This window comes from Nelumbo lutea, chromosome 1, assembly GCF_056320005.1.
Source record: "Nelumbo lutea isolate HS-2025 chromosome 1, American lotus-T2T, whole genome shotgun sequence".
Classification (NCBI taxonomy): domain Eukaryota; kingdom Viridiplantae; phylum Streptophyta; class Magnoliopsida; order Proteales; family Nelumbonaceae; genus Nelumbo; species Nelumbo lutea.
Genome location: NC_142684.1, coordinates 135,929,190 through 135,947,847, shown reverse-complemented (window position 1 = coordinate 135,947,847; position 18,658 = coordinate 135,929,190). Strand labels below are relative to the sequence as shown.

General features: G+C 35.2%; 1 protein-coding gene across 2 annotated transcripts; it reads left to right on the top strand.

Annotated features, from left to right (window-relative positions):
* The first annotated feature begins 10,094 nt into the window (after nt 1-10,094).
* On the top strand, nt 10,095-14,353 carry LOC148877777 (mannan endo-1,4-beta-mannosidase 2-like). 2 transcript variants are annotated; one of them, XM_088943867.1, is made up of 6 exons: nt 10,095-10,632; nt 10,871-11,124; nt 11,833-12,030; nt 12,753-12,875; nt 13,057-13,271; nt 13,478-14,353. In XM_088943867.1, exons 2-6 carry the CDS (start codon nt 10,879-10,881, stop codon nt 13,869-13,871), a joined length of 1,176 nt encoding a protein of 391 aa, XP_088799993.1. In that variant the 5' UTR covers nt 10,095-10,632; nt 10,871-10,878; the 3' UTR covers nt 13,872-14,353. The 2 variants fall into 2 exon arrangements, with proteins under 2 accessions (XP_088799993.1, XP_088799985.1); XM_088943859.1 differs by having other exon boundaries at nt 10,712-11,124.
* The last annotated feature ends 4,305 nt before the right edge of the window (nt 14,354-18,658 follow it).

Here is an 18,658-nt window from a genome sequence, read left to right as displayed (position 1 = left end):
AATCTCCTGTCTGTTGCTTTAGGGGTCCAACCAAGGATATTGGGAGCCCAGCTGAACACTGGCAGTTTCTAACTGTATTGTTTTCTGGCTTCTTGGTCCCCGGATTTCTGAATTAGGGGCCTCTTGTATTCTGTAATCAGGCTCAAAAAACAATATTTAGATTGCTTTAAAAATATAGGGATTTTTATTGCTCAGTCCACCCCAACAAATCTTAGCCCCACCGTACAGGTGGGATGAATCCTGACCATAGATTGATGTCAAATCCACGGGCAGGATGTGGTTTATAGGGGGCACTACTAGTAGACTGGGAGGGGGCTGTAATTTCAGATTTCTGAGGTGGAATGCAATCTACTTATCCCTTAAATATAGTTTTCTGAATGTGACTAAGCCTCTTGTCTTGGGAAGTGAGACATCCCACATCCACTTTAGAGAGAGAGAGATTAATGAAATTGTGGTCAGTCATCTAGCGTGCAGATCAGAATTTGTATTCTTTCCATTCTTTTATTTTCTTTCTTTTCCCTTAGGCTTAGTTTTGAAAGAATACAAATACAAATATACACCATATAAATGCATGCAAAATAATACAAAATATAAGGTATTGCATTCTACATATTTGTATTTGTACTCCTTCCCAAACTGAGCCTCTATTTTGTAGAGTTGGGGTTGGGCTGGAATTCAAACTGATTTAATTTCAGATTTGATTAGGGTTGAAACCTTGGGCCACCCGGTCCAAATACATGCAAAATAAAAATCTTTGCCTTCAAAAATTGTTATACATGTACACTCATACGTACAAATACAAATATGTATGTATGCATCCATATGTATGAATAATTTTTGAAGGCAAAGATTTTTATTAATGAAGCATTCGTATTTTTCCCTCCAATCTAATGCCAAAGCTAGTTAAGCCTAGAAAATAAAATTATATTTTTTACAAGCAAATAAAACAAGAAATTAGACCAAAATGATCGGATTGGATCAGGATACATTACATCTCACTGCGTTAGTGTTTCTGTCCATTCACAATTTCTTTTAGGGAAGAGACTTTCTAATTTAGATGAAACTGTTAACTCATAGGAGGTCTCCGACTCTCCATATGCCAAATGCCATGAAAACTCAAAAATGAGAAGATTCTGTTCTTGATGGTATCGAAAGTGCTAGGTTATGGACAAATAAAGTTGTTAGCCGACAACAGTCGGTTGGATTGGACCAACTTATAGACCGTGCCTAATTAGTGGGCTGAATGACCCAACCAATTAATGATGATCCATTGGACTATTGGAGTGGATGAAAGCTAACAGAGCTAGTCGGATGCATAAGTATTATCTAACTACGTACTCTTTCATCTGATCTAAATTATGCAGCAGTTGGCCTTTTTCCTGCCAAGTGAAAAACAACCCAGAAATCTTCTCTTGTGATCCAATCTTCTAAAATTAGCTATATGGATGTGTTTTGAGCATTTAAATCTAATCTCATTTAGTCTTCATATTAGCTTTCCATTTATAGATCACTCATGTTCCAGTATACATCCACAAACTGTAAAATCATAATTTGTCTCAAAGCTACCAATTTGTCGTTGCTGTAAGGTGAGCATATATTAATATAAAAGAATGACTCAGAAAAGTTGAAAGCAATATTATATGAAATAGGAAAAAAAGGTGCAATAATTAAATGGAATCTGAGTATCTAATGAAACCAAACTAGTCAAACTCATTTCACTATTATAGTTGAGAAGGATGTAAATGGTCGTGGAGATCCAAGAGGCCTCCAATCACTTTATCCTAATATGAAAAATAATTGAGTGCATGTGCTTACAGCTACAACACTAGAATCCACTATTGACTCGTTTCTACTTTAAGCTTGGTTTGTCTGTAGTTCAAGTTTCATCTATTTCATTTTTACTGATATATATATAATTAAACGTATGCGAGTGTAAATGAGAGCAATTTATGATTTACTTTTGTTTCAAACTTTATTTTTTGTGTTATTTGTTTCCATTGCAAAGGAGGTTAAGGCTCGGTTTGGATGGAGTATAAATATATACAAAATAATATAAAATACAAGCTTTTGTATTCTACACATTTGCATTTGTATTCCTTCCAAACTGGTTCAGTTTGGAAGGAGTACAAATATATAAAATAATACAAAATATAAAGTTTTATACTATATATTTGTATTTATACTCCCAAATGGAGCCTAAAGTTAAATTTGAAAAGAACACAAATACAAATATATATAATATAAATACATACAAAATAATATAAAATACAAGATTTTGCACTCTATATATTTATATTTATACTTCTTCCAAAATGAGTCTAAATTAAAGTTTGAAACAAAAGCGAACTAGAATTTGCATTTTTCTCATTTGCACTTTCATGCATTTTATAATGGTGCAAATGAATTTTCACAACAAATTAGTTGCAACGGATCCTTCAATGCGTGGAAAAGAATGTATATGTTCCACTCCGCAATGCCAGTTTCATTTGGAAAGAGTATAAATACAAATATGTTCAGTGTAAATATAAATGCACTCATTGTTATTTGTATTTTCTCTTGTCAAACTATTGGAAGCAATATATTGCAACCCCCCAACAAAATGGACATGACAGCTATCAAATGAAAAAAAGTAGATCATTCCTAGGCCCAAAACAGACCAGACGTCAAGTATAAAACGGACATGTCAGCTATAAATGGACACGTCAGCAATATCGAAATGTATTAGATCAGACGTCTTGTTTTAGTGTGAAACAAGGGTTAGCCTGGTTTCTTTTTTTAGACCCAGTGGGTTATTCTGGAGGTCTCTCGTTGTGGTGGAACAAAGACATGGGATTTGAAGAGTACAATTACAAATCTACGTAGGGTGCAAAACTATGTATTTGTACTGTTCATATTTGTAGTAGTAAATGATATATTGATCCAAGTGCAATTGCATGATAAGTCCAATAACCTTTTTTTTTTTTTTGGCTGCATTTGGAAGCAATGCAAATATGTAAAGTGTAAAACAGTCCATATAAATTGCGGGTGCAAGTTGGGTAGGCTGGGTTGGGCCAGGTTTATGATCTACCCGGGCCTGATCTTAGAATTTGGACTTAAGGCCCGAGTCGGATCAAGCCCGAGGTCAAGCCCGATTTTCCCAACCTGAGCCTAGCCCACATTGTAATTTGAGAAATTCGGATTGGTCAATAAACCCACTCTAAAATTATACATATATATGTATTTATGCAAATATGTATGTAAATAGGTAAATATGTATACAAATGTGTGTGTGTGTGTGTATATATATATATATATATATATATATATATATATATATATATATTTTTTTGTATGTATGTATGTATGTATGCAAAATTAACATATATACACATGTGTTAAGTTGGCTGGGCTCAAATCAGGTTCGGGCTACCTAAGGGCTAGGCCTGGGCCCAGCCCGAAAAGCCCAATTTCTTGGGCTTGTGCCAAGCAAGAAGATAAAAAATCCAAGCCCAGCCCGTATAAAATTTTGGGCTAAGCAGGTTCGGGCTCGGGTTGGGCCCGCCCAAGTTGCACCCCTAATATAAATTGCAAAGTTGGGTTAGTTTTGCACTCACAAATTTACCTTCTTACCAAACAGACTTTTAGCTGTAATGGATGTAAACACGAATTCCAATAAAACATGTGCCTTTTATTATCAAAAACCCACTTGAATGCAAATTTACTTCTATTTTATTGATGTACTTTTACATCTTATTATCAATGTAATTATGCATTAAAAATAATTTTTGTCATTTGTTAATGCATAAATGTAATATTGCCAAACACAGGCAAAGTGAACTAGAGTGCGAATTTACCCTGAATTGGGATTTACACTCTATTTGCATCATTTCCAAATACAACCTTTATAACTTTTGTATATACCCCCAATATTAGCAATTAAGGATTGAACAATCCACGGTATATATGAAAATGGATCAAAGAAATTTATGATCAAACCCCTGACCCATGGGTTTTAAACTTTTAATTGGTGATTTTAACCTTATAAAACAAAAGAAGACAAGAATGGAGGATCTTTCAATATTACTGAAACAAACTCATTCAGAAATATTTTAAACAGTTGTAATTTGATTGAAATGGAGGCGAGGGGGTTTAAACTTTAAAAGTTTACCTGGAGAAGGGGTTAGGGGTGGTCTCCATGAGAAAATAGATTGGAAATATGACGATAAATGACATAAATGAGGAAAAAGCCATTCAAAAAAGTGTTAAAGACTAAATAAAATTTTAGGAAAAGAGGAGATCGAGAATAGCTTGGCTAGATATGGACACAAAATTTTTTCACATTAAATCAACGATAAGAAAGTCAAAGAATAAAATAGGCGTTTAAAGAGAGATAGGCATGGTACCACCGAAGAAATTGACGAGTACCTGGAAGTAATTAACCCAATCATCACCGCGGAAGAAAATGAGGATGTAGGGAAGGAGGTTCAAGGCATCAAGCTAGCTAGTGAAATTATGGAGGCTCTAAACTCGATGAAAGAGAATAAGGCCATGGGTCCTAATTGACTTAATGTGAATTGTTTTATGAACATTGGTAGAGGTGTTAATTGGATTAGATTTGATTCAACCTGATGCAAGTTTTACCTTTGAAAAAAAGTGCTTTTATGAAAGTATTCTGTAAAATTATTTTTATAAAAGTACTTCTGTTGAAGTGCTTTTATAAAAGTACTTTCATATAAGTGTTTTTGTAAAAATACTTTTATAAAAATTCTTTTGTAAAAGTGTTTGTATAAAAGTTCTTTTACAAAAGTGCTTTCGTAAAAGTGCTTTTATAAAAATTCTTTGATAAAAATGCTTTTATAAAAGTGCTTTCATAGTTAATCTTTTGTTAATGGATGATTTTGATCTACAATGGTGGCTAAAAATTGTGCCTATTGATTGCACAAATTCAATGATTATATGGATACATCCTAGGGGTGTATAAGTGTATTGATACTTTGAGCCTTGTGTTTTTTATTTCTTTTTTTTTTTCAAAATTTCAGCTTGGCCTTATTTTATGTATTTTTATTATTATAAAAATTCATAAAAGTGCGTTTAAATAGGTGTATTGGAATCTAAAAGATACAAATATGATGTGGGGCATATCATATCGAAAACTTGAATCTTGTATTCACCTTTCTTCTTGCTTATTAGTGAGATATGTGCCAAGACATGTTAATTTTGGTTGCAATGTGATTTTATTTGCACTAGTATAAATGCATTGGACTGAAAATGAAATAAATGCAAATTTTGGTTTAATTTTTATTTTGAGGTTTATTTTATTTTGCTACAGGACTTGTTTTACTTCATTTTCACTTCAATCAAACAAAATAAAGTGAAAATTGAAACAAGAATAAATCAATATTCTCACTCAAATCATATGCACTACAATAACATTATCAGTACAAATAAAATTTGCAGTACAGCCAAACGCAACCTAAAATTTTTTAATGTTACTCGTGTAACTGACCGATCTCCGAGCTAGTGAAATGAATCAATGAATTGCCTGTGGACTTCTTTAAATAATAATAATGAAAAAAAAAAAAAAGTAGATCGCTTGTTGGTGTTTTATTATATTTTTTATTTTGTATGTTGGCGATGCGCCCATAACCCACGTAGGGGCTATTGCATAGTGCAACACCTATGGCACCCCCCGGGTCAAAATAATACCTTAGTGACAACGGGATTGGATCTCGTGTCTCACTGATCGTACCAGTTGGTTGTTAGTGTTTTATCGATCGAGAGGTGGCAAAATGGTGATCTGTCATTTTACCAAGCTAAAATTTTCTTAATTTCAAAAAAAATGGTAATTAATTAACTAATTCATAACTCATTGCTTATAACAATCAATTTTATTAGCCCCATTTATTACTATTACACGTTTAGGGATGTCAGTGGTTTAGGGTTGGGTTAGCCTTGATTGAGTTTTAGGTCAGTTTCGGATATTGATTGTTTAATCATACTTATTGACATTGTTTGTTGCGTTAAAATATTTGTTTTTCTTTTTCTATTTTTAAAAGTATTGTAATATTTACAAATATAAATTTAGTTGTGTAGATATATTATATATGAGATGAGGTGGATCAGCGTTTGATATTCTTTATTTATTTAATTGGTTTGGATTCGAATCGAGAATGTACCAAACTCAACCCATTGAGCATTGACATATCAAGACAAGATATTTGTAGAAAATATAGAATGTGGAAGGAAAAGATTGATCAAATGTGTTATTCATATCTTTTCACACACACACACATATATATATATATATTGGTCTATATGAACCATGCATGAATGATTCTAGATAATTACAAGGGCCAAAGCAATTCAAATGAAAAGATATTAAGGGAATCAAATATTAGTACTGGACCCGATGGAACATTTTTTTTTATTTAATGAAATGAAAATCAGATCAGACACTGCACATATGGATTAATTGTTCATCATTTTAGCAGAGCTGGCAATTGGTATTGTGAAGTTGGCGAAATGACCCCCTAACTTAAATCAACCAATGCCACAATTGATTGTCTGCTGCTTTTTTTTTTTTTTTCTTTTTTCTTAGCCTCACATCAGGGTAGTGTTTGGCACCAGAGTTATTTCTCCAAGGCATTTGTCATGTCAGCATTATATGGACGTTTCGTTCTTTCCCTCTCTTCTTTATTGTTTGGTTCAACATGTTCATGCCGTTTCAAACATCACTAAATGTCTCTGACTCAGTGGGAATCATTTTTCTTTTTGGAGAAAGCATCATTTTGATGTTCAATGTTTTCACCATTTTGCCTACGTGGCATCTAGCTGATAGGAAAATTTTAGTTGTTGGAGCCAACAGTATAGTATAGGCTGTTGAGAATGTTTTTGAGCTTGACACAGTAACCAATTCATGCCCACATCTAACTTTTTGATCAAAAGAAAATAAGGACAATTATTCTTTTACCCCACTCTCATGGTAACGTGGCATTACGAATGATTTTTTCAAAGGTCAAAGTTATTTGTTAGCCGACACTAAATAACAATATAAAACATACATAGAAGTCGAGATTCCCTTATCCAAAAAACTGTTTTTTCGTGAATTAAAGATACATATCTTGTACTTTGGGAGGAGTGACATTTAAAGGGCTGATTAGGAATTTTCAAATGCAATATTTTAGTAATCTAAACTTTCAGAAATATACACTTGAGTCCAGTTTTTTACAACCAACTTACATTTCTTTTTGTTTTTCTGTTGTTTCATTCAAATGCTTTTATTCTTAGTATAGAGGTGGTTCCATATGGAAAAAAGAGTAAAATAAAAGTTCAAATATGGGTATTTTTGCAATTTTCCCTCATTCAAATGTTAGTTTTAATATAGTTGGACTTAAGTGTATATTTATGAAAATTCAGGGTACTAAAATGTCCCACTTGAAACTTTAGGTTTTTAAGTATCACTCCCTTAAGGTATAAGGTACCTATTTGTAATTTATTCTTTTTTTTTAGTGGTTAACTCTGCACAAAATATAAAACAATACTTTATCTGTTCAGTCAGAATCAGAATTATAATTAGAATCAAAATCTTTCAAAATCGGAATCAGAATGATCTACTCCCATAGTCTGTTTGATTCAAATAGGAATGAGAATGAGAATAGGAATAAGAATCAGCAGGAATGGTATTTCATTCTTAAGAAAGGAACAGGGAATGGCCATTCCCTTAAACGGAGGAATGGCATCCCAACAAAAATGGGATTGAGATTATGATTCCGTCCAACCAAAACAGTTAGAATTAGAATAGTCCATTCCAATTTCAGACCTCTATTCTTGTGAACCAAATGAATCATTAGTATTTATTCATATTTTAAGACATATATCGTCACAATAAATACCCAAAATGCCATATTCTAGAAAAATGGCTTTCATAGATATACAAACCTATATTGGCTCTAAGCTGACATCATTTTTCCCAAAAAAAAGGCAAAAAAAAAATTTATTCCACACTAGTAATTAATTAATTTCTCTATAAATGATGCAGGTCCCATGCATTTTATTACTAGTGTGTAAAATAATAATTTCCACAGCCTAATTAACAGACATCCCGTTCAGCCTTTCTCACACTCACACTATATCCAATTCATCACTGCCATTGGTTATATCATGCTCTCCCTCATTAGAGAAAAATATGCCGTTAAATAGATCCAAATCGGACGTCACAAATAGCTCCTCCTTCATGTGATGGGCCCATTCTGAAGTAGATAATCCATTAGATAAACTCTATAATTGCCCCCCCTCCATTGCTATTATTCCATCAGATCATCATTATTTAAAGCTAAACATCATTATTTATTGAAGAATGAAGATCCTCCGAAATTTGAAATGAAATAGAGGGGGCCAGTGAATGTGATAGGGGATATTAATTATTAGTGATTGAAGGAGATTGATTTCTCCGTCCGGTCTACCGACTTCTTCAAACAAAATTAATTATTTTATTATAGAAAAATTAATGGGTCATGGGTCAAATGGTCCATCTCTCTCTATATATAACGTTTTATCTTGATATTAATAATGTTAGAGATGAATCATTTGCATTTATATAATCAACCATTAGCCAGTCTGGTCATTTGCACTGCGTTTGGTTCACTATAGATAACTGACATTTTTACGGATATCAACTGATTTGACTTTCTGGCATAAAAAGACGAAAAAAAACTGAACTTCACTAGAGTTTTTTTTTTTTTTTCTATCTACCAAAAAAAACTGAATTTCACTAGAAAATTTGATTTACTTATTAAAGACTAAATAATTTCCATGATAAGTCACTTTTTTATAAATAAAATTATCATAAACATACCGACAAATCAAACACCATACCGACAAATAAGAGAGAAGCATAATTTAAGGAACAACTCTTTTCTGTAAAAATTCTTAAGTGCTTTCTGTCAAACCAACACCCAAAAGACTAACAATCTTTCAGTTAACTTATAGCTCAAAAACAATTCCAATCCTTAATTCAAGGATAAGTTTTCATTCCTAAAAAGCTTGCCAGGTAAATAAATAGAACCATGTTTTAATATGTAAAAATAAATAAATAAAATTTTTCACATTAATAAAAATAAAAACCAATAAGAAGAACTCACAGATTGAGTTTAGATGCAGACTGTGAGATTGAACCGAACATGCAACCAATCCATTGGGTTCCGGGTCACAGATCCCTTCACATGGCATATTGATTAAGAGGGTGTTTGGTATGCTCACGATCCCTCCATGTTAGTAGTGTTTTTGGGGTAAACGGACAAGAATTGCCTTCATTGATGCCATCTAATGCAAACATACAAACACAAATTGCCTGGTTTTTCTTTTTCATGCCAGCCATTAAAGTAGAACTTTTGAGTTGTTACCTCCTATTTCTAATTAGAGTGAAGTTTGTTTAATTTCAAAACTAAATTAATTTTAAACACCACATTAGCACAGATACCCAACGCGTTAACACCATCTTTGTTTGGCCCTTGATCGAGATTTTTCTTTTTCTCTAATGGACCTCTCTCATGGGTTTTGATTTTCTTTTAACACTTTTTGACCATGAGATTCTAATCAGACGTTTGTAAAGCGACAAACCTCACATGTAGGAACTCTTTCTTCCTTTTATGGCAGAGAAATGATGTCACCTCATTAATCAAATATATCCATAGCTCTATTTATCCTTCTAAAGTATCAATCTGAAAATGAAAAAAAAGAAAAGAAGCAGACAGCATTTTTATACATTGAGAAACTTGAGAGTTACTTCTTAGAGGAAAACTACAGCTTACTGTCGTCCTCAGTCTTCACACTCACATCAAATGGGCAGGACCAGAGCTTGGGTTGGTTGGGTTTCTCGGTTCTGAGCTTTCTCCCTCTAATAATTATGAAGGGTATAATTGTATAAATGACTGATTTTAGAGCCAACTGAGACGAGAAGTTGATGTTCCAATTGTTTGTGGGCTTCTTTTTCTTCTCTTTGTATTTTAGGAAAGAATCAAATAAATGGGGAAATGAGTTTGTAATTTGTAGTTTTGTACTTTGTTTATGGATCAGGAGGGTTTTTGAACGGACAGATGGCCCAGAAAGCCAAACTTGATACCAACATTACACCGCACACCACCCTCCCGTCCATCCATGTTCCTGAGAGTGGTCAGTTGGATGTCCTCTCTTACTTCTTTTGGCACTTTCTTCCCTCTTAATCCTTCTAACACTAGCATTTTCATATAAAACCCCCGAAACTGGACAAGGGGCTACGAGATCCATTCTGATCCCTCATTTATACCTCGACTTCTCTCTCTCCCTCCCTCCCCAATCACTCTCTCTCTCCTTCCTTGTTTTGATGGATGATAACTTGGAGTACACTTGTATCTCAGTTATCATAGGCATCTGGGTCACTTTGTCATAAGTGTCTGACTCTTTTTCATTGTGGATTTTGGACTTTGGCATCTCCCGGGTTCCAAGTTCTGAAATTTTCTAAGTACCGCACTTGGAGTGCTGAACAGTGAACCCCCTCTTCACTTAGGAACAGAGCGAACACCTGATCTTGCAGTGGCAGACTTGCAGTCTTAGAAGATTGCATGCTAAAGCGAACTGTTTCCTTTTGTTTGGGTTCCCTAGTTTTGAGGGAATAAGGTATCTAGGAATCTAAAATTTTGATTTTTCTTGTTCTTTCTGGGGAATGATTTTACTTGTTCTGAATTACTTGGTGTAGAACTCAGGAGGGATAACGCCATCTGTTTGAATTTTGGGTTCGAGAATATAGAGAGGATGGTGGCCGGAAATGGCTTGTTGTACCCTCTTCTTGGTTTTGCATCCTGTGTTGTTTTCATTTACATATCTTTGGGGGACTTGACTCTGTATCATTTTGAAGAACCCAAGATGGCTTTTGTGGAGAGGAATGGGACTCGATTCATGGTGGACGGGAGGGCGTTCTATGTGAACGGTTGGAACTCTTACTGGTTGATGGATCAGGCTGTGGAGGCCTTCAGCAGGCCTAGAGTCAAGGCAATGCTTCAAGCTGGAGCAAAAATGGGTCTGACTGTTTGTCGAACTTGGGCTTTTAACGATGGAGCGTACAATGCGCTCCAGACCTCCCCTGGACGATTTAATGAGCGCGTCTTCAAGGTATTGCAGAAATCCCTTCTCTTCCGTTCTTATATTTTTCATTTGTGTGTGTCTCGTCATAGGGATGCAAAAACTTTTGCGACTCAGTTATCATTTTCGATTTCTTTTCTCTTTTGGGTATCTGAAAGTTTGGTTTTGGTTTTCATTGGAAGAGTTTAAGTGATAATCTGTGTGTTATTGCTTTTATTTACTTAATTGTCTATTACCCATTGGGTATCGAGAAGAAGAATGATCAGCGATGAACTGTTAAAATGAAGAGAAAAATCAAAACTTGACACCACATTGAAAATAAGAGAATTTTTTTGGGGTGGAGTCTGTTTTCTTCGTTCTATTCTAATTTGTTTGTTCAAATGCAAGCTTAAAGGAAAAGAAAAGAATGTCTGATTAACCAAATTATTGATCAAATAACGCTTTACTACCAAATTTTAGAGATAAAAGGGCCGGTTCTCATTTTGAAGAGACAAAGACTTAGTATGTAAAAGATAAGCTGGCTACTATTTTATATTACTTCCTCTGTTCCGGTGATTTAACCTACTGCTCTGTTTTCCTGAGTTTTCTAGTTTGCACCATGCTTCAATAAAAAATGCAAGTTCTAGTTCTCTTTCTAATTAATTCATATTCTACAATTACTGTAGCGATGTCATGTAGTGTGCCATATTATAAGAACCCTGTGTTCTTTATTCATTTAATAACCAGTTAGACTGGCAGGCATTGGATGGTGTCATTGCAGAGGCCAGACAGCATGGGATCAGGTTGATTCTTAGCTTGGTCAATAATTTGCAAGCATATGGTGGGAAGACTCAGTATGTCAAATGGGCGTGGGAAGAGGGTGTTGCCTTGAGCTCTTCCAATGATTCGTTCTTCTTTGATCCATCCATTCGAAGTTATTTCAAGAATTATGTCAAGGTGGGTTTTACTTCTTGTTATTTGCCAATTAACATTATGATAGTGGAGTCATTTGTAGATAACTCATAACCAATATGGAATTTTCACCGGGATTCTCTTCTGAGAGAAGTTTATGGTCTTGGAATATTGATAAAAATAAAATGTTAGTTTGGCCATTCGGGCTTCAGAGAAACACCAACTAGGTTAGCCCAGTAAACGAGGCTCCCATCGATGTGAGGTCTGGGGAGGGACAGATGTATGCAGCCTTACCCCTGCACATACAGAGTGGCTTCAGAGAAACACCAACTGCATACCCAAAATCAAGGACATCATTATTTTATTTTGGCACTTTGAATTGTTGATTATGGACAATAAAATCAGACCTGCTACACCCACCTTGAATATCTGAAGTATCAAGATATCCATTGGCAGTTAAAGCAAAGGATGTGAGGAAAGCTACTAATGAGAGGAATTATCGTTATAGATCATCTATCTCAGATAAGTTACTGAGGAAACTTTGCAGATATGTATAGGACAAAACTCAAACTTAAAATGACCTTGTCTTCTGTTGAAGTAATGTAGGCTATGTAGCATAGCTAGAAATACATAGTAAAACTGTGCTCTTTCTCATTGGATGTTAGCTAGTTTAATACTCAATTTTTGAACTCACATCATTGTTGAAATGCAAAGTAATACACTGATATTAGAGCTTTTATCGGTTCAATTTGACTTACCTTTTGCAGACTATATTGACAAGGAGGAACAGTCTCACTGGAATTGAATACAGGGACGATCCTACTATCTTTGCATGGGAGTTGATAAATGAACCCCGCTGTATGTCTGATCCTTCTGGTGACACCCTTCAAGTAAGTCCTCTGTGTGCATGTGTGCACGTGAGGGGGGGGTGGGTGGGTGTGTGTGAGTGAGAGAGAGAGAGAGATGATTGAATGGTAAATGGAAGAAGATTAGCAATTTAGATTACTGAATTTTTTTCTTTTATTTTTTGAAGTCCTGAGTTTGATTACATTCTCTGGTGAAGAATTGCAGGATTGGATTGAAGAGATGAGTCGTTTTGTGAAATCAATTGATAAGAACCATTTGCTGACTGTGGGACTTGAGGGGTTCTATGGTCCTAGCAGGAACCCAGAGAAACTGAGTGTGAACCCAGAAGCATGGGCAACTCTCCTAGGATCTGATTTTATCCAAAATTCAGAGATTTCAACCATTGATTTTGCCTCTATACATGTTTATCCTGATAACTGGTAAGCATTGAAAGACAATAACTTAATTGTTCTGAATTTCTTGTCTACAAAATCACATATAATATGGGAAGGTGCTTTGAAACCTAAATGGTTCAATTTGTAGAATTTACTCTTGTCTGAAGGGAAAACCTCTTTATGTTTTCTTTGTTGTTGTATTACCAATCTAAATCAAAACACAGATGGTATCTAATTGGTTTATTCTGTAGGTTTAAGGAGAAAGAACTGGAAGACAAACTGAAATTTGTCTCAAAATGGGTAATTTCTCACATAGAAGATGGTGACAAAGTGTTGAAGAAGCCTGTCATGGTTACTGAATTTGGGTTGTCAAATAAGAACAAGGACTTTGAGCCATCTCATCGAGATAAATTTTACAAAACTATTTACGACATCATTTACGAGTCAGCAAGGAAGAATGGAGCAGGCGCAGGTGCATTTCCCTGGCAGTTCCTAGTTGAAGGAATGGAGGAGTATAATGATGATTTTGGGATTGTGCCATGGGAGAGGTCTTCCACTTACAGAATGATATTGGACCAATCATGTAGACTGGCTGGAATTGGAGGGCAGGATCAATCAAAGGGAATATTGAAAGAAATATGTTAAAATTTGATAATAAAATACCGAATTGGTAGCCTTTCCTTAATCCGAAATTCAGCCTTCTCTCCACAGAAAAATGTAATTTTTTCCCTTCTTTTACGAGGGATAAGATCAGGGTTTTTATCAGTACAGAACACACCTACTTTACAAGTGAAAAGAAACAGAAAAGAGTGAGATGCTATCTATGCAGGGTTTCTTGAATGCTTTGTATTGTTACTGGTGATTTAAGAAGCTCAGTATGCAAGCTCGATAAGGTTCCTACAGCTACAAGGATCAAATATAAGGACTGGTATGGTTCAATAAATATAAATCTGGATATAATTTTTTTAAGTTATTTGCTTTTAAAATTTAATTATGATGTAGTACAAAAGTTAAATGTTAATATTTGTAAAAAATAAATATATTGCATGTAAAGTTAATTTGATTTGTAAGTTTCTAGTTGCCATGTATAAATTATAAATTATAATATATCATTTAATATTCATTCATATTAATTTGAAATAGATTACCATCTAATTTGCCTCCGGTCTGTTTTGTACCAGTCTGGGGTGCAAGTCTGAACTGGATATAAATTTTGCACTCGTTTCTGATTTGCAATTGTTTGAAACAATTTGCACTCTTACCTTGTGCAAAACTTACAGTTGTTGCTGTTGGCAGTATAAAATTTGCATCTTAAAAACTAATGCAAATTTTGCACCACCATCTTCCTTTACTTCTCTCATACTAAACTGGGGTCACATCAATTTTACTCCAATTTTTTTATCAATAACAACTTCATTAAATTTTTAAATTTTAAGAAGCTTTAAGTACAATAAGGGGAGGTAAATTGTCTGAACTCCCCACAAGCAAATAACAAAAGAAAACAAAATTAGAATTGAGCCCAAAACAAAGAATTCCTATTCACCCTTTGCTTAGGAAATCCATCAGCAAATAAGTTAGCAGTTCTCTTCAACCAATTGTATTTTATCTCAATGTCGTCAATTACTTAAATTTTGGGAGAATGACGGATCAGCCAAGGGTCAGAATTTTTAGGCCCAAGGTACAGTTGGGGTGAGTTCCAGTTCAGAATTGATGTCAATTCATGAGGGCCATTGGTGTATAAAGTGGGGGTTTTTGACATTTTGAATGTTTATAGCTCTACAGTGGAATTCAGAAAGTTGTATTGAGTCTTCATATTTTTCTGTTAAATTTATTAACATTTTGGAAGAATGACAGTTCAGACCAGAGTCAGAATTTTTAGGCCCAATATACACTTGGGGTGGGTGCCAGTTGTTTGTTTATCTTAATTTCAATTTTCCAACACATAAGCGTTATTAGGCGCCACAGAGAAATTAGAAATACAGCTGAAAAGGAAACAGTCCAATATGGAAAAGTTCAAACGCCTACATTGTATTTGTACTTATGTGGAAGTAGATCTATCATCTATGGATGGGAGAAAGCAATTGTCCCAAACAGTACCCAAAAGGATGGGCGAAGGCAATAGAGTGTGGCTTGGGACCTTGGGTCAAGCGTCGCTGGGTCTTGATCGCCGCCCAACAACAAATTTCAGTTGTTTGTTATGAGCTCCAGTTTTTTCTTTTTCTTTTTCTTTTTTTCTTTTTTGGTGCCCTGTATAGGCTCTATCCTCGAAATTGACAGAATAGGGAAGTGGGGGGAGGACCGACCACCTTGCATGTGAGGATAAAAAGTGAGAGAAAGATCACAACAACGTAAGGCTACGGATTGTTTGACATGGATTTGAAAAGAAAGTAGGCTACAATGAGAAGCAACTTCTATTGCAAAAAAACAAAAACTATAGAGGTTCTGTTTGCTCCCACTGTTCCATTGCTATAAAAATTTAGGGAAAAAGAAAAAGAGAAACAAACCTTAAAATTTAAATGGTTTGGCATATTTGGACTTCAATGTACTAAGGCCATTCATTCGATTTTCTCTGTTGAGTTTCTCAGTAACTTGGGCTCGATCATTCGTAGAACAGTGAAGGAACAACCAAACACTTGGGTGGTCACCCATGCACGAACATATTTGCGGGCCATATTTTAGATCATGAGCGAACCATATTCCCATTGAAATGACTCAATTTCTTAGTTTTAATATGTATAAAAATTAAGATCTTTTGTATGAACAAATTAAATAATTTTGTGTTACAGCTTTCAGTTGGGTGTGTGATTCAGTGATTGGTGAAGCCCATATAATGATGGACGAGAGAGAACGAAAGATTTTTCCACTGTTGCATTGACAACATCTTTCTCGACCCTTTTTATTTTCTTCTTTTTTAATCATGACTGAAGGGGCCAAGTCATGATCAATTTTGAAGATTTTTTTTTTATCAAAAACCAATAATCCGATTGAGCTAGTAAATTATTTCAGTGCAAGATTGAATCTTATTTTAATGGTAAAAGGATAAATGAATGATGCTATTCTTTGGAAAATCAATAAATATAGAAGGCTGAGTCTAAGCATCTCGACTGTTGATGACTAGTAGTCTTAACCAAATCAAATCACCATTGTCTTTTACTAAATCAATGAGTATCATTTGAAGAATTATTTTTTTTGGGGGGGGATAAAACCCAGGAAAAGAAAACATTAGTGGAGATTACAGTGCGGACATGCGTGCTAGTCTAGCATTTGTGTGAGGGAGAGATATGAAGTGAAGATGACATGAGCGGATCAGGACCAAAGGAGGCCACCCCACCATTATTGAGATTCCTTGGGATGCTTCCTTGAGTCGTGTGCTCCTCACAGGTCTCTCATATCACCATGGCCGTGCTGTCTATAAATACCAGAGCTGGACACGGTCTGGAGGCATAGCGAGTACGAGCGATCCCTTTTCTCACAGTTCATTAATCTCTGTTTTCTGTTTTCATCTTACGTGCAATCACTCACCATGTCGACCTGCGGCAACTGCGACTGCGCTGACAAGAGTCAGTGCGTGTAAGTCTTCTATACTCACACAACCCGTCTGAAATCTGGTTATTGTTTTTCTATAGAACTTAATTACCTCCCCTCCTCTCTCTGACGAGCCAAATTGTCTGCACTTGGTGATTCCAGGAAGAAGGGAAATGGTTACACCATCGAGATCATCGAGACTGAGAAAAGGTAATTAATCTCAGAACCACCTTTGTTCTGCATCTCCCGAATGAACTCGATCTCCCTGCCTATAATTCGTTGAGAGTGGGAGATGAATCATCGAATGGGTTCAAACTGCTCAGACCAAAACTAGAAAGATTTGTTGATTTATGATGATGGGTTTCTCTTGTTAATTTGCAGCTTCTACGAGAACACTGTGAGTGAGGTTCCAGCGGCCGAGAATGATGGCAAGTGCAAGTGCGGAAGCAGCTGCACTTGTGTGGATTGCACCTGTGGTGGTCACTAAGCACAGAACAGTATTTTAAGGGGAGTGAAGATAAAAGAAAAGATGTAATAATTAATTAAGAAGTTGTGGTGTTCACAGTTCACTGCTCACTGGTCTGTGGTGAATAAGCTGGTTGGTGTCGTTCGTGCTTGTGCTTGTGTGCTAATGGTGGGAGTCAGTCATTGTGTTGGCTTTCCTACAGCACTTACTGCTTGTATTGCTTAATGAAATTTTAATTATTAGTATCCTACTGGCTTGATAAACCTTTTTATAAATCTAGAATTATATAATTCATATTAGCAAAAACGAAAGAAATCGATCTGTCTGATATCTGACTGGTTTTGACAAGCTTTTGATATTGTAGATCTAAAGCTCGTCCACATACTGGTTTTGATAATCTGAGTTTGAGTGGTTTTCTTGCTTGGGTCATAAATAGTCTCTCAGATTTCAGCAGGATGGGTCTCTATATACATGCTAAAAGCCTAAAAGCCAAATGCACAAAAGATAGTTGCCATAACTTTCTAATACTGATTGAATTGATGGGATGAACGATGGCCTTATCTTGTCGTGATCTGAGATATTGTGAAAGTCGTGATCTCAAGGAAACTCTAATGTGAACGGCAACCTCTTTCTGACAGATTTTTATTTTAGGACCTGAAGTTGGGTTGGGTGAAAAGAAGCAAGTGGACCTTAGGGTGAGAAAAAAAAACCCGAAAAATCGAATCGATCGAAACCAAACTGAAAAATCGGTTAATTGAATCGGTCAGTTCAGTTTCAGTTTGATGTTTTCAAAAAACTGATAGTTTCGGTTCGATTTTGGTTAATTATTTAAAAAAAAAAAACCAGTGGTTAATTGAACTGGCTGATATATATACAATAATATATATTTATATAATATTATATATATTATATTTTATTATTTTTGAAAATCTAATAAATGCCGAACTGAGACTTTTCAGTTCGTCTTTTCTTTTGGCTTTTCCCTTTCTTTCCCTCTCTCTCTGAGCTCTCTCTCTGACTCCTACTCTCCCAGTCCCAGTTCTTTCCCAACGAACCGAAAAGTGTCAAAAAATTTAACGGAAAAATACGAATAGGCTCAATGGAGATTTCTGAATTCCACTACAGTGCTATAAACATTCAAAATGTCGAAAACCCCCACTCCATACATCAATGCCCACTCGTGAATTGGTATCAATTCTGAACTAGCACCCACCCCAACTGTACTTTGGGCCTAAAAATTCTGACCCTGGGCTGAACCATCATTCTCCCAAAATTTAAATGATTGACCAAGGACATTGAGATAAAATACAATTGGTTGAAGAGAAGTGCAAATTTATTTGCTGAAGGATTTCCTAATCCAAGGGTGAATAGGAATTCTCTGTCTTGGGCACAATTCTAATTTTGTTTTCTTTTGTTATTTGCTTGTGGGGGAGTTAAGACA

Bases quoted from the DNA above. Each gene is read 5' to 3' on its own strand.
- LOC148877777 (XM_088943859.1), top strand. From the start codon at position 10,768: ATGGTGGCCGGAAATGGCTTGTTGTACCCTCTTCTTGGTTTTGCATCC. The intron at 12,876-13,056 runs GTAAGTCCTCTG...GAAGAATTGCAG, and splicing joins CTTCTGGTGACACCCTTCAA to GATTGGATTGAAGAGATGAG. The intron at 13,272-13,477 runs GTAAGCATTGAA...TTTATTCTGTAG, and splicing joins CATGTTTATCCTGATAACTG to GTTTAAGGAGAAAGAACTGG.